The 21,051-nt window shown below is 59.1% G+C and overlaps 1 protein-coding gene across 1 annotated transcript; it reads right to left on the minus strand.

The window, feature by feature from the left end:
• Positions 1-1,530: 1,530 nt before the first annotated feature.
• On the minus strand, positions 1,531-20,976 carry OGFOD3 (2-oxoglutarate and iron dependent oxygenase domain containing 3). Its single transcript, XM_055321400.1, has 9 exons — positions 20,812-20,976; positions 19,019-19,236; positions 15,448-15,523; positions 14,092-14,134; positions 11,854-11,918; positions 11,336-11,392; positions 6,433-6,586; positions 3,040-3,163; positions 1,531-1,748 (listed from the first exon to the last, which is right to left on the minus strand). Exons 1-9 carry the CDS (start codon positions 20,883-20,885, stop codon positions 1,612-1,614), a joined length of 948 nt encoding a protein of 315 aa, XP_055177375.1. The 5' UTR covers positions 20,886-20,976; the 3' UTR covers positions 1,531-1,611.
• Between the last annotated feature and the right edge of the window lie 75 nt (positions 20,977-21,051).

Below are 21,051 nucleotides of genomic sequence, written 5' to 3' on the forward strand. Positions count from 1 at the left end.
CAGTTCTCCCGGGATCGGCCGTCCCGAGCTGCCCGGGGCAGGCCCGTAGGCTGGCAGCTCCGACCTGTCCACCCCCCACCCGCCCCTGCTGCGGAAACCCAGGGCTGGATACGGAGTGGGGTCGGTGGTCTGTGGCCTGGGGTCCAGCCCCTCCCTGCCCTCCTTCCACGCGTGTCCCCCTGGTCCCCGTGGCCTCCTCGGCCAGCGCACCACTGGGCCCTCTTTCATTACGTGCTTATTCCTGTTCCACAGCGGGGAAACCCGGACGCGGGGGTTCCAGGTGGGGGCTGAGCCAGGAGCCCCTGCCCCTCAGCTGCCCTTTGCCCCGGGGGGGCCCCAGACGCCCCGCAGCTGGGCCGAAAGCCCAGAGCCCGTGTCTCCCCCCAAACCCAGGTGTTAGCGTGCAACTCTGAGGCCGCCCCGAGCCTGGGGCCTGACTGCAGCAGGGACCTCCGGGTCTGCCCTCGGCCTCCTCAAGCCCAGGGCCATGGGGGAGCAGAGGTGGACAGTGTGCGTCCCCTACGTGCCAGGCTGGGCAGTCGGCGCCTGGCAGCCGGGAGGCGGCCCTGGGGGTGATTTTAGGGGAGTGAGCAGTGTGCTCACCAGTGTTGGGCTGCGAGGGAGGGGTGCCTGAGCTGCCAGGGAGGGAGGGGTACCAGCTGGGGTCTCAGGGGCCCCGATCCAGGCGTGGGGTCTGGCGTCCCCTCTGAGGGGTTATTTGCTCCAAGCCCCTGAACCTGTCTGAGGCGAGGCCAGCACGCCCTGGACGTGAGACCTCAGCAGGGCTCTGAGCGAGCGAGGGGGGCAGGAGGGTGGGGGGCAGAGGCGGGGCCCCGAAACAGGGACTCAGGGCTGGCTGTCTACACCTGCTTCTCCTGGACTCAAGATCAAGTAGGAAACTAGCATTTACAGCGTCAATCAGCCCAAAAGGGACAGGCCGTGCCATGGAGCACGCCCCCTCCTCCCCGAGCCTCCAGGCTAGGCCGCCGGGAGGCAACTGCCCGTGGCCTGGTGGTGCCCGCTGCTCGGCCTCCGTCTGCTACGCTGCGCGTCTGTCCCCCTTCGTCGTTTGCCCCCCGTGTTATAAATACAGCCCGCCCCCCCTTATATGTACAGTCCGTCCGCCCCGTTATACATACGGTCTGCCCGCCCCCCCTTATATGTACGGTCCCCCCCTCCCCACACAGACCTCGCAGGGCTCGTGCAGGGCCTGCGTGGGGTGTGACCCGTGTGGCGTCGGGGATGCCGGGTCAGGCGGGACCCCACGCTGCTGTCAGCGTCGTGGCCCACGGCCCCGCCCAGAGCTGCCCACGCACGGGACCTCCACGGGACCTCCACGCCGCGCGGCGTCCACATTCCAAAGTCGGCGCGGCCCGGGGCGACCGACTCTCCTCACAAACGGGGATTTCCGCTCCGGGGCAGGAGCGCACGTGGCCGCGGCCGGGGTGCTTCCCCGGGGCCTTGGGAGGCGGGGGGCCGGCCCCCTAATTCGCTTACGGACGAGAAATGACCGACGCGGCAGCAAACCAGTCGGGGGGATTCCTAAGGCACCTTGTTGGAGGAAACGGGCCGAAAGGGCGGGAGGGGCACTGTCCTGTGGCTGCTCCGCGGCTACGTGAACACCGGGTCTGCGATGCCGTGGTCGGGGTTGCAGGTGAAGGCGATGGTGACGGCGTAGCGGGTGCCCCACTGGACCTTCTCCACACGGTGCAGGTTCTCCGACCCCGAGGTGAAGAAGGACACCCGACCTGGGGCAGAGGAGAGAAGTGACCGCACAGCCAAAGGCACGGCGGGCCCACCGCCTCGGAGCGGCGGCAAGCAGGCCCCCTCTGGGGTGGGCAGGCCCGGACTTGGGGGGACAGAGGCCCTGCTACCACCCAGGGCACCATGTGACCGCCCCAGGCCTGCCCCCCGTGGCCTCGCAGGCCTGACGCCTAGGATATTTTTTTTTTTCAGATTTTATTTATTTATTCATGAGAAACACAGAGAGGAGAGAGAGAGAGAGAGAGGCAGAGACCCAGGCAGAGGGAGAAGCAGGCTCCATGCAGGGAGCCCGACGTGGGACTCGATCCTGGGACCCTGGCGCCTGCGGTCTGGGGGCCTTGGGACCACACGAAGGTCCCACCGTTCATGCTGCCAGAGCCTCGGGACAAAGAACATTGGGGCAGAAAAGGAGGACTTGAGTTAACGACCCAAACTTCTGTCGTGACCCGACGTGAGGAACACCGCTGGCTTTTAATCCAATGAGTGCAGCAAACTCCAAGTGGGAAAATACAAAGAAGTCCACACTGAGGCCCAAGACAAGTCAAATGGGTGAAATGAAAGATTTGGGAAAATCTTGGCAGCAGCAGAGACAACAGGCAGTGACCCGCTGACGGCAACTCTCTCAGCAAAAAGTGATTCCGAATAAAGCAATGATGTTTATGATGAGAAAGGAAAACTCTATCAACCCCGAGTTTCACAGCCCGTGAAAATATCTGTGAGGAAAGGTGAGGTCAAGGATCCCTGGGTGGCGCAGCGGTTTGGCGCCTGCCTTTGGCCCAGGGCGCGATCCTGGAGACCCGGGATCGAATCCCACATCGGGCTCCCGGTGCATGGAGCCTGCTTCTCCCTCTGCCTATGTCTCTGCCTCTCTCTCTCTCTGTATGACTATCGTAAATAAAAAAAATAAAAATTAAAAAAAAAAACATTAAAAAAAAAAAGAAAGGTGAGGTCAAGATGTTCTCAGAAGAAGCGCTGCCAGCGGAGCGTGGCCACCTGCTCGGCACGCGCTCACAGGGCGGCTCTGAGCACCCACGCTGTGCTGGCCCGGGGGCCCCAGGACCACCCCGTGCTCGGTGCCGTTCTCAACGTTCTCAGGTCAGGACGATTACGTCCCTGGAGCCGCCGCGTCCCTCTGGGGGAGAGCAGGGCCACGCCGCAGGGCAGGGAGGACAGGCTCTGGGGGCCGCTGCGCTGTGGGCAGGGGGCCTGGGGGCCGCGGACCCGCAAACGGATCCGGGCAAACATCGTCGCGAGGCCGCCGCCGGGGGCTCCTACCTGCTCTGGGCTCCACCGTCCTGTTGGCCCCCTCCTCCATGAACACAAATCTGCCCCCGCCGAAGTCGTCCAGGTAGTCAGACAGGTAGAGCAGCGAGGTGTAGTCGAAGGAGCCGTAGGTCACCTGCGGGCACAGCGTGAGGGGGCAAGTCACCGTCTGGAGGCCAGCGGGGCTCATGGGCCCAGGACGGTCAGCAGACGGCACATGTCCACCTCTCAACGGGGCTGCTCGCTGCCCCCCGCAGCGTCACAGACGGCCCCGAAGCCCATAGTCATGCATTTTTGCCTGGGACTTGCACACAGCTCAGGGAGGCCGTCTCCCGGCAGGATGCACGCAGACAAGCCCACGCCGCGGCGATTCCACTCGCTAACCAGCAGGTCCAGTCTCCCACATCCACACGGAACAAGTGTGGTGACAAGGGTTTTGCTCTTTCTTCCGTGTGGGGCTAGTCTAACCTTTGTTTTTATTTTATTTTATTTACTTATTAAAGATTTGATTTATTCATGAGAGAGACAGAGAGAGAGGCAGAGACACAGGCAGAGGGAGAAGCAGGCTCCCTGCGGGGAGCCCGACGTGGGACTCGATCCTGGGTCTCCAGGATCATACCCCAGGCTGAAGGCGGCGCTAAACCACTAAGCCACTGGAGCTGCCCCAACCTTTGTTTTTAACTGTAGTAAAACACACACGTGAATTTGCCATTTTGACCACCCTCGTGTCCTGCCCGGGAGCATGAAGCCTAGTCCTGGTGTCGGGACCATCTCCCCGTCTGTCTCTAGAAGTCCACCGGCATCTTCCCACGCTGAAGCTGTCCCAACCACACACTCACCCCACCCCCTGGCACCCACCCTTCTGTCTGTCTCTGACCCGGACGACCCCAGGGACCTCACACTGGCAGAGACCTGAAGCTTCTGCCCTTCGGTGTGTGTAGACGCTCTTCGGAAAGCCGGCTCGGGCAGCGCAAAGCAGGCTATGTGGGACGAGGTCTGGGCCGGCGGCTCATCTGAGCACGGACCCTCTGACCATCGGCCCCCACCCCAAGCCTGGACAAAGGGATGTAACAGGAGGCAGCTGTCATTTGTTTCCTCAGATGCCCCGAAGTCAGATACAAGGCCCTGTTCGCAGCCAGGCAGACAAGGGGTGCCACGTGGAGACGTTGTTTTCAGTGTGACATTTGCAGGGTTTGGTTAAAAACCTCAGGCTGCTGAGGAGGAGCTAACTGCCTGCGACACGCACGGGAGGTGTTGTTTCCAAGAACCCACTCACACGAGTCAGGATCTGGCTGATAAAGGGGATTACTGAGTCTGCATCTTTTTTTTGTGCAAAGATAATGATGCACACCAAATGACAGATGTTAATTCCTTAATGACATTTTCCAGGCTGATGAATCGTTCATTAGCAAGTTTGGGGTAAGAGAAAAATGGAAGAGTCCATGGACTACAGTCCAAACCATCACCCCGCCGGCCCTGGAGCACGTGACTCCTGCCTCTAAGCTGCCGGGCTGCCAGCCAGTCTTACATGTCTACACCTGCAGGCATCCTGGGCGTGGCCTGGAAGCCCCGGGCCAGGCTCATGTGACATACTTGATCAAGGCTCCAAAGCCTTCCCCCCTGCAACCACCGACACCCCATCACCATGACAACAGTCACCTCCTGATGGGCGGTGGGGCGACCAGCAAGGCTGCCATGGTGACCGACAACAGTGTCACCTTCTCATAAACTCGGGACTGCGCACTATGAGGCTGGACCTGTATGCACCTGGGCTCAGCTGCGCATCCCCCAGACGCCAGCCCAGGCTCCCCTTGTCCGGAATCCCGTCACTGAACAAGCGGCAGAGGGACGTAAGCCTGCGAGTCTCCCGGGGCAGCGCATCCAGCGAAGCTTCGGCAGCGAGCCTCACGTCCATCAAAACCACACACACGCCACGTGACAGCGGCCCAGGTGCGGTGGGAGGGGAGTCCCGGAGCCTGACCCGTCCCACCCACCCCCAGGACTCGCCAGGAAACCAGGGACCCGGGAGGGAGGCCGTGGGACCCGCGAGTTCTGCTGTGGTGTCTCCGTTCCTGAGACGGGAGCTGCGCGGGTGAGGGCAGACGCCGGGTTCTAGAGTTCTCCTATGTCTGAGGACTGCTTTTGCCACGTCCACACATGAGCGGCCCGTGGCTGCCCCGCAGGCCCCCAGGCGACCCTGGCTCGTGCAGACCCTGTGGCCTCCCGGCTCCAGGCATCGTGCTCGAGAGCCTGGGGCTGCCGACGCTCCTAACGTCTCTTCCAGCCTGAGGAGTATTATCTTCAGAGTTCGAGAACGCAGACGTGCCACGCGGAGTGTTGTTTCTCCTGAACCGATTCTTCCTTCGTGCAGGGCCTCCTCCCAGGCTCCGGCCCATCCCCGGGGCTCCCTTCTCGGAATGTGGGGTGTGCCCGCCTGTCCACGCACATCGTCTCCGCCCTCGGCACCGTAACGCCCACTCCTCCTGGGCCATGTCTGTGCTCATCTCACGGCCAAGGTGTCACCCACCTGCTAGCCAGGTGACGATCCGGTCGGGGAGTGGTGACCAACAGACGGAGAGCTGCTGAAGCCATGAGGGGCAAGGGGACGGGGCTGCCACCGTCCGGCCTCCACCTGGCCGAGCCCCCAGGGCAGCGGGGGCCCGCTGGGAGCCCCTGGCCGCAGATGCCACTTGCACTGAAGCTGGCTGGAACTGATTCCACACCGGGGTCCTCGGGTTAAACCATGGCCGTGTATCCGGCAGGATTCAGAGCCAAAGTGCCATTTGCAAGCATGTGTCCCCACCTGCCCTCACCACTCATCCCAAGCTTTCTGGGTATTTTTCACTTGCTTCTTTCGTTCTGGCATCAAGGGATGTGAGGGAGGGCCCTAGAGAGGGTCGTAGGTCACCTGGGCTGCCCTCCTGCCACCCTCAGGTATCCCCTGGCAGCACATGGAGAACCAGGGGGGACAGGCTCCAATTCAGTGGGTCAAGATCATTAATTAGCTGGGGCCGTGTCTACAGAACAACAGGAGATCCAGCATGGGAGATCCAGAAGATCCTGCGTGGTCGAGACCTTCCCGTGAAAAGGTGGGAAGTGGGCGGAAGGCAGGCTGGGGGAGGCCCCCTGCAGCCATGGGGGCCACAGCTCAAGGCCCCAGGGGAGGCGCCACGTGCCCATGTGTTCTTACCGCGCATTTTACCGCACGTGGGGGCAGGGTTTACCGCCTTGACTACACCCCCGGGGTCCCCGGGCTTTAGGGTGTTCCCCTAAAACACAAGGGCACAGTCCCCACATCAGAGAGGAAGATGTCTAAAACCCCAACAACGGAACGCCACGGGTGGACACTCAGAAACCCAGGCTGAGCCAGCTCGGGCGGCGCCAACCAGCCCCGGGGCCGCTCACCTTGTCCACGTGTGCGTGCCAATACTCGTCGTGAGCCGTCCGGGCTTCGGTGCTGTTGATGCGCGAGAAGAACGTGGGCTTGGTCAGGTACAGTGAAGACGCACTGATGCCGAAAGCCTGGGCGATCGTGAGCTGGACCTTCTGCCGCACGTCCCTGTGGGGAGGACACACGCATCACCCAGGAGCCGCACGGCCACAGAGAAATCTCAATGGGTCCCACAGAGCCATGCGGTGCCACTCGACCAGACACGGACTGCGGGGGGGGGGGGGGTGGCAAGACGGACACTCTCACAGCAGCCCCCCGTGCCAAGGGAGCCCTGTGCTAGGCCAGGCACCGAGGACCCGCTCCTTGCAGGAATGGCCACGCTGTCTGGGGGGACACACGGAAGCGGAAGCAGCAGTGGGGGCGAGCGGCTCTCTGCACAGGACACACGACTCCTAGTGGAGGGCCTGAGAGCCACACCGAGCATGGTCAGGGGCTGGGGCTGCCGCCCACCACGGACCGTATACACGCAGCTGTGTGGCGAGGGGCTTTGGGGCACAGTCCTGTCAGCATCCGTGGTGGGGGCACCACCCTGTCCTGGACCACTGCTGACCTCTGGGAGGCCAGGGCGCAGGGCAGCAATGTGAGACAGGCTGACCCACCCGTCAGGTGGACACATCACCTGCCTACCTACAGCCCTATATGCATGCGCACACGTGGAGCTGCCTACGTACGCCCCACGGACGTGCACACACTCCTCACATGCACAAAACGTGCTTGCGAGACACACCACACACGCCTACGCGTACGCTCACACGTGGGCCTACCCATGAACTATGCACACATGTATGGAACATACAGTGAACCATGTCTAGGACCACGAATGAGGCGGCTCCAGCACCACGGGACATAAATCATTCCAACATTAGGCAGCCCCCCCCGGGGGGGGAAGCACTGGGCCCTTCCCAGGACCCCCTGCACCCATTTCAGGGTGCTACTCCACCTACTACTACTCCACCACCCTGGTGTTCGCGGGGATGTTCTAGCCCTCCAGCGAGGTGGGGACACGGGGCGCTCAGGAGCTCTCATCAGCTGGTCAGAAAAACCACTTAGGAGAATGTCACTAATGTCACTTGTTTCATGGGCTCCGTTTCCTTCATCATCTCTGTTCACCTTCAGGGCGCAATGCTTTGCAAACACCGTTTAGCCAAATGTCCCAGTTCAACAACCTCAAAGAACGCAGAGGCTTGTGACCTTCTCCCACTTTGTCCTCCGACCACACAGCTTGTGGATGGCGCAGGCCGTGAGTGTCCTGACAGGTGCCGCTGCTTCTCCTGGAGCCCACGCTCTGCCCGGGGCATGCGGGCCTCCCGTCTGCCTCCGCCGCTGTGGGGCCCACGCTTCACCAAGACAGCTCTGCACATCCTGCTGCACATCCCCATGCCCCCCACGTCCACCTACAGAGGGCGGCCCAGGAAAGATGGGAAGCAAGCTGATGGTTTTACCTTCAGCACCGCCAGGAACGGCGGGCTCAGTGACTCGGGGTCCAGGGACAGCCCGTGCCGTGTGTGGCAGGAGCGCTGCTCCCCACGTGTGCTGACCGCCTTGGCGATGCCCCAGGTGTGGCCTGGTGAATGTGTCACCTGAACATCTGTCTTGAACATCAGCCATAAGCCAACCCCAGACAGTTTTCCCTGCAGCTCACAGGACACGTGAGTGGAGCATTTGGTACATCGTGTGAATCATCAGAATCCGTTCACGGGACGTGGGCAGCTCCTCTGACGGTGGCCAGGTCAAGGCCTTGGGAGTCCCCACACCTCGCTCTTGTTCCAGCGGATATGTTCTGTGACAACCCAGACCATAAACGAGACCACGGTGGGATCTCGTACTGGCAATACTCCTGTGTCTCGGGATGCTCAACTACTTTAACCACAGAACAGAGAAGGTTAGAGAAGAGTCCAACGGCATCCTTCCAAACACTGCTGTTTCCTTGACAACGTTGTGTGAGGATGTACTTTGAGATGTTTTAACCATTGATTATGACTATTATTCTTTAAAGATTTTAATCTTTAAGAGAGAGCCGGTGCAAGCAGGAGGAGGGGCAGAGGGAGAGAGAAGCCTGAGCAGACTCCCCACTGAGCACAGAGACCGAAGCAGGGCTCGATCCCATGACCCTGAGATCATGACCTGAGCCGAAACCAAGAGTCAGACGCTTTACCGACTGAGCCACCCGGGCGCTCCAGTTATTACTATTTTAGTGACTGTTTTATTCTGTGAAACTAAGTGTTCCCTTCCAGTTTTCACTGCTAACTACCAGTTAGTTAGTAGTTAGAGTCTAACTACTATTAAACCCTAACCCTGACGGAACACAACAGACGTGCTGATGCCACCGGCAGCCGGTGCCTCTGTGGCAGGCCTCTTCGCGGCGCCCGCGTGCTGGGGACAGTACTTGTGCTTCTCCGTGCAACAGCCAACTGGGTTTTCACTCCAGAAACACAAACTCCATTCGTCACGTGTGACTCTTCCCTGGTTCCGTGCATGACCAGACAGCAGTTTGACCGATGTCCCTTCCCCTCTGCGGGTTTGCACTCGAATGAGACACAAACCCATCGTCTTCCCTTCATTTGAGGTGATTGTTTCTATGTTTCATAAAACCTTGACCTCGTGAACGTTAAAATACCGACCCACGCTTTTTCCTTAACAGTAAAGGCGGTAAGGAAGGTAAACTAGCCACAGGGGACTGCAGAGCAGGCTCCTGCCCCACCAGGCGCCCGGCCGTTGTGCTGCAAGACCCCGCCTCGCTCCAGGCCCAGGCTTCAGGGCCGACCGAGGTCACTAGTACGTGGCCGGCGTCAAGGGCCCCGCTCACTGTCGCTACTATTTGTGTGTCGCTCTGGACCAGGAGCTGTCTTCCTAGAGACGTCACCAAGGGGAAGCCACGGCTGTTTCCAGGCCATGGGGCTAGAGTAGCAACCGGCCTCCATGGCTGCTGGTCGGGGGTGGGTTCTGGCACCGAGGGGACAGAAGGGCAACGCGGAGGACGCCCGCTGACGAGGCGCTTGGTACCACGACTGGCAGCCCCGACGTGACCGACACAGGTAACAGAATCACACACACTCACACAAATGAGGTAGAACCAGGCATTCTGAGCAGGAGGGCGGGCAGCCCTGGAGCCAACTCCTGGGAGCGATGCCCTGCTCTGCTCACACCGAGCTGTGACGGTCGGGGACACGGGGTGAAGGGCACAGGTGATCTCCCTGTGTTCTTAGAACAGTATAGGAGTCCGGGTTATCTAAGAATTAAACGTTTTAATTAAAAAAGCCACTCCAGGTTTTTTGGCAGTGGAGGAGCTGCCAGGGCAGGAGGGCTGCACCTGACACCCGGCACCGGCACGGGTGGCAGGCCCGTGAGTGGGCATGGCCCCTGCAGCACCCTGGGCTGCTCATCCAGCAGCTCTTGCAGCACCTGAGGCTGGCTCAGCCTCCTACAGGTGAGCTGTGTGAGGGGCAGACGGGGGGAACACATGGCCTCCGCTGGCCTGCTCCTTCCCTGGGCCGTGTGGGCTCGATGGCCTGGCTGGACCTGCAGCTACCAAGGCAGGTAGTGTACCCACAGCTGTTCTAGTACCTTCCGTGAATCCGCCCTGCCTGCACAGAGCACCAAGTAAGGAAAAAAAACCATCCATGGAGCCGAGACAGGCAGATCCAGGCAACCCCCTCCCCTCAGTATTTCTGCTTATGCGCTCCCTGCGCCCGCGGACAGAGAGGTACCAGCCCCGAGTCCACCTGCCCGGCTCTGATAGGGTGTGTAGGGTCTGCGTTTCAGCTGTCATGGGACCCTGTCTCATGTCCTGTTTGCCCGGGACAAACCAGGGCTGTGTCACAGCCTTGGCGGATGCGCAGCACCCTGCATGGGCCAGGGCAGGGCAAGCCATCAGCTGGGGTGGACATGCCTGGTGGGTGTGGTGGTAAGTGGGTGAAGCAGAAGGTGGTCTTTGAGTGCCATGGTTGGGTGGGCGTGGCCAGCCGGTGCGCTCGGGGGGCGTGGCTGGTGGGCGTGGTGAGGAGGGTGGGCTGGGCGGGGAGTGGGTGTGGTCAGGGGCGTGGCACGGCTGGTGGGTGGGGCGAGACTGGGTGGGCGGGGCTGGAGAGCGGGTGGGTGTGGCCTGGGGAGTGACAGGGCTGGTGGGTGGGGTGAGGCTGGGTGGGCGGGGCTGGAGTGAGTGGTCTGGGGCGTGGCATGGCTAGTGGGCGGGGCGAGTCCGGGTGGGCGGGGCTGGTGGGTTGGCCTGGGGGCGTGGCACGGTGGGTGGGCGGGGCTGGAGAGGGCGGGGGGGTGGTCTGGGGTGTAGCATGGCTAGTGGGCGGGGCTATGACAGGTGGGTGTGGCTGGAGAGGGCTGGTGTGGGTGGCCTGGGGGCGTGACACGGCCGGCGGGCGGGGCTGGAGAGGGTGGGCGGGGTGGCCTGGGGAGTGACAGGGCTGGTGGGTGGGGTGAGGCTGGGTGGGCGGGGCTGGGGTGAGTGGTCTGGGGCATGGCATGGCTAGTGGGCGGGGCTGGTGGGTTGGCCTGGGGGCGTGGCATGGTGGGTGGGTGGGGCTGGAGAGGGCGGGGGGTGGTGATCTGGGGTGTAGCATGGCTAGTGGGCGGGGCTATGGCAGGTGGGCGTGGCTGGAGAGGGCTGGTGTGGGTGGCCTGGGGGCGTGACACGGCCGGCGGGCGGGGCTGGAGAGGGTGGGCGGGGTGGCCTGGGGAGTGACAGGGCTGGTGGGTGGGCGGGGCTGGAGTGGGCGGGTGGGGGTGGCCTGGGGCGAGGCTGGGCGGGCGGGCACTCTTGGGTTCCACCCCTGGCTGACCCTCCCTCTCCCTCGCCCCGACACCTGCCTCCACGTCTGACCTCATCACTGCTTCCCTCCTCACCGATACAACCGGAAGTCCTCTTCTGAGAAGACGGTTTGTATCTTATCTCCAAAGTATCTGTGAAAAGAATAGGCTGTTAGCAACTGTAACATTTCATCGACGTCTGTTGTCAGCGCTTTGTCGTAACACGTGAGTGTTTCCTTATTTCCTTTAGATTCGGTGTTTCCTGCTGGGCGCCTCTGTGTTTCTACAGTGACCACCACGTGATGAAAGGGAGAGCCGGGAGAGCGATGCGCATCCAGGTGGGGAGAACCTGCGTCTCTGGCCTCCCGGGAGCCAGGCCTGCCCCCCACCCCAACCCCCTCGTCCTCTAGCTGTCCCTCGGCCTCAGGCGGGTCCTGCTTTCCTGAGAAAGCCCTGAGAAGCCCCTGATATAGCAGGAGACCATTCCCTGTGGCTGGCGAACAAGGATCCTGCCCCGGGGATGGGCCACACCTCCCAGGTCCCCCCTAAGAAATGCACAAGGGCACGAGGTCACGCGGCACAGTGAGGGCTGCAGCCCCCCTCTGGGCTCTCACCTGTACAGGTTCACAAAGTGCTTCCCCACAGATAGGGCTCCTGAGTGCAAGTCCAGGATGGACGCCTGGAAAAGATGTGCACAGAGCACAGGGTAGCAGGGGCCTGGAGATCCGTCCTACGCTCACCCTGGGTCAGGGGAGCGATGCTGGGTTTCAAGGCAGGTGGACCCAGGGTAGATACAGGACAGATCTGGTTCTCTCCTCCCCAGCCTGATTGTCTGAAAACAGCCCACACACCTGTGAACTCCTGCAGCCGAATCACACCCTGCCCACCCTCCCTCCTGCGGCCCTGTTGAGGTGTAACGCACACATGAGCTGCACAATTTGATAATCTTTGATGTCACACACCCATGAACCATCAAGATAGCAACTACATCCCCAAATGTCCTTGCACCCCTTTGCCATCCTGCCTCCTGCCTCTCTCCACCCACCCCTCCCTGCCCAGGCAACCAGTGATGTGCTTCCCGCCGTCATAGACCGATGCACATTTTCTAAAAATTAGACGTGAATGTAATCATGCAAGATGCACTCTTTGGGTTTGGCTTCTTCTACTCAGCATAACCACTCTGTGACATCCACCCCATCTTGTTAGTGAGGAGCACTCCGTGGTTTGGGGAGCCACAACCACGTGAGTTGTTTCCAGCTGGGGGCTATCACAAATAACGCTGCCCTGACACTGGCAGACAAGTTTGTGTGGACAGATGCTTTTATTCTCTTGAGTAAACCCCTAGGACTGGGATTGCCAGGTCATGCTTTTCTAAAGGACTATCAAAGTGTTCTGCACCCCTGCCCACCCCATGTCTGGGAGAAGTGGTCACCAGCACGGGTCATTTTTATGCTATCTGGGAAGCTCCTATATTTCTCTTCCTTGACGCAGTGACCAGCCCAGGGGTTTGAACATAATTTGACTTTAATGAATGTTAACTGAACTTAAAGGCATCTAATCCAGTAAATTTGCTACAAGACAACTTCCTAGGGGAATGCCCAACAAAGAGTAAGAGATGAGTCCATGCACAAGTGGGTTCTTAATAAATGTTCCCCCTGAATCACACCAAACTGAAATAAGAAGAGCTTCATTATCAGAACTCCAGGGAAAAATTTTGCAGAATAAAATAAAGTCATGCAGGTAATCACAGAAATACTTCAGAAATACTTAGAAATTCTAGCAAAGTCCATAAACTAATCCTCCCAGGGCTTTCAAACATGTGGACTGATTCGGGTCTGCATAATGGGGATAATTCAGCAATCACCAAACAACGCAGAGAAGACTGCATCCTCCACAGCTTCACACGCTGGGTGAGGAGACCCACGTTCAGGACACCACATGGGAAGGCAAGCTCCTGCGTGGGGCTCGTAGGAACAGGACTCCCAGAGGCTGCCCAGGAGGCAGAGCGACTCCCGGGAGGCTGCCCTGCCCTCGGTTCCCAGCAGCTGCTGTGACTGACTGCCACAAACTGGGGACTTTAACCAGAATTTATCTTCTCATAGCTACTGAAGCCAGAGATCCCAGGGTGTGGTCAGGGCCACGCTCCCTCTGAAGGTCTAGAGGAGAATTCCTCCCACGTCTTCCAGCTTCTGGTGGTTCTGGGAGTCCCTGGCTTATGGCTGCATCTCTCCCCCTCTGCCTCTGGCTTCCTGTGGCTTCTCCTCTTCTACCTCAAATCTCTTTCTTTGTCTCTCGCAGGAGGACACTTGCCATTGGACTTAGGGCTCACCCCAATCCAGAAATGATCTCATCTTCAGGCCCTGAACTTATGGCATCTGCAAAGACCCCTTTTCCAAATAAGGTCCTGTCTCCAGGCCCTGGGTGGAGGCATGGTTCATGCGATCCCCCAGGGAAGCCTCCCCACCCCGGGCCCCCTGCACACCGCGCCTGTGAGGTCTCCAGTCTGGAGGCTGGGGAGCACGTTTGTCACTATGTCCCAGGAGCCCCTCCCGCTTCCGGGCTCACCACCTTCCTCACTGAGTTCCTAACTCACCTACTGTCAGCTCCCTGTCCACGACCAGATCCGCCTGCCCCCAGCAGGTTGTCTGAAACACGGTGAGATCTGGAGCAGGCTGCTGTGCCTCACGGTGAGGAGGGGAGACGCTTTCGTGCCCACCGAATATGGCCTGTCCACACTAGCAATGTGGGGGGAGGCCAGGGGACACCCAAAGGCCCCACGTACCTGGTGCCTCCTCGCCCTTGGATGGAGAGCATGCTAAAGGGGTAGAAAGAAAACTGAAGCAGGAACTCACCCCTCCGTCGGATCCTCCCAGGGAGAGCCCCTTCTCGGCTATGCTGTGGGGAGGTCATTATAAGTCAGGACTTAGTTAGTAGAACTGTCTGTGATACGTCCAGGCAAATAACAACCAGCGTGATTCAAGCAATCTTAACGGACTGTTTAATATTTATGATGTAAACACATGTTTAGACCAAAGGACTCATTTTCAAAGCTAAATGAGTAAATGGCAATATTTGCTCACTGTCTTGTTAAACATGACATAGTTTAGAAACAACTGGGCTTGGGGATCCCCGGGTGGCTCCATGGTTTGGCACCTGCCTTTGGCCCGGGGCGTGATCCTGGAGTCCCGGGATCGAGTCCCGCATTGGGCTCCCTGCATGGAGCCTGCTTCTCCCTCTGCCTGTGTCTCTCTGCCTCTCTCTCTCTCTCTCTGTGTGTCTCTCATGAATAAATAAATAAAATCTTAAAAAAAAAAAAGAAGAAGAAGAAGAAAGAAACAATTGGGATTAATTTCCTTCTTGAGCACTGAGAGCTGGTGCCCACCCACATGGGCTGAGCTACTGCCCCAGGTCCCTGTCCTGGTCATCACGGGCTGGGGGGATGCCTCTGCGATCACCAGTTTGGGATGCAGAGGCACCGTGGAGGCCTGTGCCAGGCGTGACAGGATGGTCCACCTCTGAAGACGCAGGAGCTTCTAGCACATTTAATAGACAAATGGCAACCGAGGAACTGACCTGGGGACGATCAACCCCGATTCCATTGACTGATGCCCGGCAAGCCCCACACTGTTATCTAGAAACAGGGGGAGCGTGTCCCTGCTGGGACTCTCAGAGGGCACACAGGCAGCGTGAGGGCCAGCGGCTGCTCCGCTTCGCACTCGGCACGTGTCTAAACAGCTCTTGTGTCTGAACAATTTGTTGCAGAATCAAAGCTTTAAGATCTTGTTTTTAAAACCCCAACAAAGTCCAGTGTGGACTGCATCTGAGTAAGACTTCTCACCGTGTCTTGAGTCACAGCTAGTGGAAAAGCCTACTTTTGCCCCTGAAGCACACAGGGAAATTCTTACGGAATTCTAAATGAATTTTTTGTTAAGATTTTATTTATTTATTCATGAGAGACACACAGAGAGGCAGAGACACAAGCAGAGGGAGAAGCAGGCTCCCTGCAGGGAGCCCGATGTGGGACTCGATCCCAGGACTCCAGGGTCATGCCCTGAGCCGAAGGCAGATGCTCAACTGCTGAGCCACCCAGGAGCCCCTAAATGAATGTCTTTAAATCACCTTTTCAGAAATAACTGTCTGATTCCTGTCCCCAGCCCCACTTTCTCGCCTGTTCAGGACAGAATAAGAGGCTGCGGGACAGAAGGTACCTGCGAATCCGCTGGGCTTCGTCCCTGGTGATGACCGTGTCGGTGATCCCCCGGCCACACTTCCTAGGGGAGCAGCCTGGAGAGAGACGAGCCAGAATGAGACGCTGACCCCAAGCTGAACCCCAACCACACTGCCACTTGCATTTGTTGAGGATTCCCCTGTCGGTGGGTCCCCACCCCCGGGAAATTTTGTGGGGTGGGGCTGTGCCTTCCACAGGATTAGGGGGCCAGATTTGGCAAATAAAATACAGGACACCCACATAGGTGCGAACTTCAGAGAAGCAACAATGATTTTTTGGTGCAAGTGCAGGACATACCGACACCCCCTGCTGGACACGCCACATTCCTGGTGGCCCCACACGGGGCGGGATGCTCAGGGGGACCTGGCACTGTGCTTACCCTTGGGAAGAGAGCCCAGCGCCGCCCCAGGTGCCGCATCCACAATAAGCCATGACCAGAGGCCCAGCCTTCCTCAGCCCCTGGGACAAAGCCCTCCTGGGACAACACAAACTGTGCTCGTAACTCTAGTCCCAGGGACCCGGCAAATGCTGCACCAAAGGTGCTCACCGCGTGTCCCTCCCGCACTCCCTCTGCCCCTCTGAATCCGGACGTGCAGCTGCTTAGGGGCAGGAGGGCAGAGAAGCTCAGATGGGGACGAGGCCAGAGTCAGGTCGACGGAGCAGAGCATCAGAGCGGGGCAGGCTCCCTTGCCGTCCCGGCCACGACACGGAGCTGTGGGACAGTCTCGGGACAGGCTGGGCTGGTGACCTGTGGTTTTTCACCCTCTTCTCCCTTCCTGCCTGGGACGGGAGCCTGGTGCCTGGAGGTAGAGTGAGTGAGCCACATACCGAGTGTCAAGTGCTGCGGGGCCTTTTTCTGCACTGCGCGTGGGAAAAAGAAACTTCTACTTGGGGGCCATCGGGGGAGGGGTGCCTCAGTACCAGAGGCCAAATGCGATCCTACTCACACAGGGGTTTCCATCAGAAACAAAAGCAACACGTTTTTTAAAAGCCACGTGTATGCTTTTTATAAGGGTCACTCCCTGAACATAAGGACACGGTAGGGAAAAAACAAAAGCCGACACGACGATAACCCAAAGAAAGCCTGGAGAACGGTACCTGCGTGACCGCTGTGCTTCAGGACAAAAGAATCATCAAAGGGAAGAAAAAAGAAAGAATCATCACAGGGAAAGAGGAGGGTCACATTTAGGGGTGACGGAACAGTTCCCGGGAAGACGGAAGGACGGCAAACACAGGTGGCATCGTGTCAGGTACGGAACAGCCCACACGAAAGGCCGCACAGGAGAAGCTGCCAGAGCCACCGCCGCCTGGCGACGCCCGCACGCCTCTCCTAGGAACTGATGGACACAGGACACGGAATCCACGAGGATGGGGAGGGCTTGCACACGTGACGAGGGGGCGAGGAGGATCACGGAGAACTCCGCACGCGACTGTTAGGAAACGGTTTGCCAAGTAACGTGCAGCGTTAACAAAAATGTATCAGGTCAGAAAGAAAGTGTGGGAGCCCGTGGGGGCTCCGTGGGTGAAGCGCCTGCCTTGGGCTCAGCTCATGATCCCGGGTCCTGGGCTCGAGCCCCATGTTGGGCTCCCTGCTCAGCGGGAACCGTGCTTCTCCCTCTGCCCCCGCCCCCACCCCCCACTCGTGCTCTCTTTCTCTCCTCAAATAAATAAAATCTTAAAAAAAAAAGTCTGAGGGGCGCCTGGGCGGTGCAGTTGGTTAAGTGCCTGACTCTTGATTTCAGATCAGGTCACGATCTCAGGGCGGTGACATCGGGCCACAACTGGCTCTGCGCTCAGCTTGGAGTCTGCTCGAGAGTCTCTCTCTCCCTCTGCCTCTCCCTCCGCGTGCCAGGGCTGGCTCTCTCTCAGATAAATTAGTAAGTCTTAAAAAAAAGAAAGAAAGTCCGAGCCAATATCAAAGGATGTGTATCGCACAGATGACATTAGCTAGCTACACTGCGATTAGGTTAGAAATCCATCTTTAGGGCAGCCCGGGTGGCTCAGCGGTTTAGCACCCCCTTCTGTCCAGGGCGTGACCCTGGGGAACCGGGATCGAGTCCCCCGTGGCTCCCGACATGGAGCCTGCTTCTCCCTCTGCCTGTGTCTCTGCCTCTCTTTCTGTGTCTCTCATGAATAAATAAATAAAATCTTAAAAAAAAAAAAAGAAATCCATCTTTTAAAAGAGAGAACAAGGATCCCTGGGTGGCACAGCAGTTTGGCGCCTGCCTTTGGCCCAGGGCGCGATCCTGGAGATCCGGGATCAAATCCCACGTCGGGCTCCCGGTGCATGGAGCCTGCTTCTCCCTCTGCCTATGTCTCTGCCTCTCTCTCTCTGTGTATGACTATCATAAATAAATAATTTAAAAAATTAATAAAATAAAATAAAATAAAAAGAGAGAACCAGAACCCCCTGAGTTCTGAAACGCTGAAGCCCAGCAGCGACACAGTGTATCCAATGAGCGTAAGGGTCAAGAGAGTAATTTGGATGAAAAAGTGAATTTTGGTTGACTGATCAGTGCACGTGCGTGAGCACCCCCCCCCAACGGAGCAGTGCCCCGTCCAGACACCCCCACCAGGGGCAGGGCCTCCTCACCTCATCAGGAGCCCCCCCCAACCTGGAAGCCCCTCCAGCCTGAAGAGCTCAGGGGAAGTCCAGAAGCTTTAAATATGCCTCAATTCTTCTGATTGTGGCAAATGTACATAATGTGAAATTTACCATTTCCCATCCACGTTGTGCCAACATCATCCCCGTTCATCTCCAGAATTTTTTCTGCTTCCCGAACTAGAACCCTGCACTAGTAAATAATAACTCCCCATTGCCCCCCCCCCCTTCGTGTGAAGGTTTAATTTGCTAGATTATTATGGGTGAGACGAAGAACTTCAGCTGTCGCTGCGGGAAACACAGGGACCGGGGCCCCCACAGCGGGCCTCACTGTGGCGGTGGAAGCACCTGGCAGCCTTCTCCCAGTTCAGGTCCAGAGCATCGCTCTGGGTAAAACAATTAATGGGATTCTGTCTTTAAGACCCAGGCTGTCTTAAGACCCAGCAGGCTAGGTTTTTAAAAACTGAGAAAGTGAGCAGTAGGAGGAACGTGGGGGGTGGGGAAAGAAAGCCAGCAGGTGCAGGGTGGCTCTGCCTCTGGGCGCCATGCCCTCTCCTGCCCTCCCCCCGCCACGATGGGACACTCTGACCTGGGGAAGGGCTTCTGGCAGTGACATTTTCTGCAGCCACAACACTGTGACACTCTCCACGCAATGCCTCTTCTGATCTCAACACTCTCGTCCCTACCTTTCCAATTCTGTTAGGTCCCTCCGTCAGAGTGCAGGCACCTCCATGAAAGGCTAGCCTCAGGGACCAGCACCCCTGCCCTTCCCAGTTGGGGGTGGGTTAACCCACCTGAGAGAGGGAACGTTTGGCTGTACCCCCCGATCCCCACACCACTTTCAATCTGATTCCCACCACTTCACTGCAGCAAAAGACTGATGCATCACAAACGCAGTGCGTTCCTTGCAACATGCTGGTCTTTCCCAGCCCACAGCAGCGTCACCTACCTTCAAACCTTCGGTGACTGTCATAGTCCTCTGAGCAGGGCACCTCGATGAACCGTCCGGGCAGGATCTCTCCACGGTGAGCCAGGACCTCGGTGACACCATCATCACCCCCCATACTGCTCCAGAGCAGCAGCCCGGCAAGCACGGCGCAGGCCCCCAGGACGGAGGTTCTCAGCCACTTCCTCTGCACCTCCCTGGGTGCCCGGACACTCTTTGTGCTAAGGACAAAACACAACCGCAGTCACCCAAAGGCACCCACGTGTGCTGGAAAGGTGGATGACCAGGGTCCCCACCCACTTAGTTACAGCAAGCCTTAAACTGCTCTGCGCTAAAGGAGGTCAGAGCTATTCTCGACCAATCCAGAGGTGCTCACCAGCCTGAGAGGATGTGGTGGGGAATGTGGCCCCCAGCCCCATCTGACCCGTGCTGTCAACACAATGAGCTGCCAGCCAGTGTCCCTCCTAGCCCAGCCATGCCCACAGAGAACCTGCATCTCTGTTGCCAATCACATTGCCTGCCGCTGAAACAGACTGCCCCAACCACTGCACATGCCCACGCGCACGACACAGCAGCTTAAGTGTGAGTCAAGCCCACTTAAGTAAGCCACGAGCCAGCTAAGAAGAGAATACAATCACCAAAATTTTTCATTTGATCTGCAATTAAGACACTTTTTGCACAACCTGAAGTTATAAGCATGTGTGTGTGCACATCTGTATCTACATGCATGCCTATGGTCTGTGTATCTGTGTACGTGCGCATATGTGTGCACGTGTGTAACCGAGAAGCTGTGTGCTCTGTTGTCTAGGTGACTCGGTGGCTGTAGGGCTCCAAGAACTTGCACAAAATAAGGCAAAAGATCAAGGCACCCTTTTGAGGAAGTGTGCCCTGTCTCTTCAAGTATGTACTTAATTCCTGAAATGCAGGAAGCCTGACTTATACTTGTCTGTGTCCCTCCACCCTTTTCAGCGCTGATTAACACAACACATTCCGATAAATAAATCCCAAGGAGGGCACAGCACGGTCAGCCCATGGTGAGTGGATACGTGACCATTTCAAACAGCGATCACAGACCACCGAGGTGGGGGGTCTGCCCAGCTCAGAAAGACTCCCCACCCCGAGACCACCCAGCCTTCTCTACTTAGACCAGGGTGGACACCAGCGGGCCATCATTATCTTCCCCCAAACTGCAGATAGGGAAGGAGACTCAGCAGCCTAATGACTGGAACCCCAACCTGCAAGGCAGAGCTGCTGCGTGGCTGCAGAACCTGAAAGGGACAGAGGCGGGGGCCGGGGCAACTGCATCTTGGATTTGGACGCAACACCCTCTGGGGTCTGCTCTAGGTGAGCACCCGCGCGTGGGGTGAGCTGGCTCGTGCTGCACGGAGGAGGCTCCCTCGAGCCTCGAGCCTCGGAGCAAGGTCCAGGCCGCAGGGCAAGCACTGGCGCTCGGGGGTTTGCCCCGGGCCGGGGGGTGTGGGCTACAGCACTCCCCAGCTCCGAAGGCTGCAGAAGCCCCTGGGAGGCTCCGCGAGGAGACGATCACTCGTTCAGCCGCCCGCCCGCCTGTGCACAGCCCCAAGGCCGCACACGCGCGAGACCACGGGGCCTCGGGACTCGTGGGGCCCTCTGCACGCGGGGCGGGGTCCCGCTCCCACGGCAGGCCACGCCCCCAAGACCACGCCCCCTTAAGACCACGCCCACCGAGGCCACGCCCACCACACAGTCACGCTCGTGAGGCCACGCCCCGCCCGCCGCCGCCGCCGCAGCTCGCGGGTCCCCGCGCTGCCCGGTACCTGCTCGGGCGCCGGCGCTCGGCCGCCCCGCTGCCCTCGGGCGCCTTGGGCGCGCCCCTCCGCTGCGGCGCCATCGGACCGGGCCGCGGCGGCGGAGCCGGGCCGACCGCGGGAGCCGCTCCGAGCCCCGCGCGAGCGCCGCGAGAGGGTGCGCGAGGCCGGCGCGGCCGGGGACGCAGAGCGACGCGCTCGGCCGTCGACCCCGGGGCTGGCGGCCAGGCCCGAGCAATCGGAGGCCGA

This window comes from Nyctereutes procyonoides, unplaced genomic scaffold, assembly GCF_905146905.1.
Source record: "Nyctereutes procyonoides isolate TBG_1078 unplaced genomic scaffold, NYPRO_anot_genome, whole genome shotgun sequence".
In the NCBI taxonomy this organism is placed as follows: Eukaryota; Metazoa; Chordata; class Mammalia; order Carnivora; family Canidae; genus Nyctereutes; species Nyctereutes procyonoides.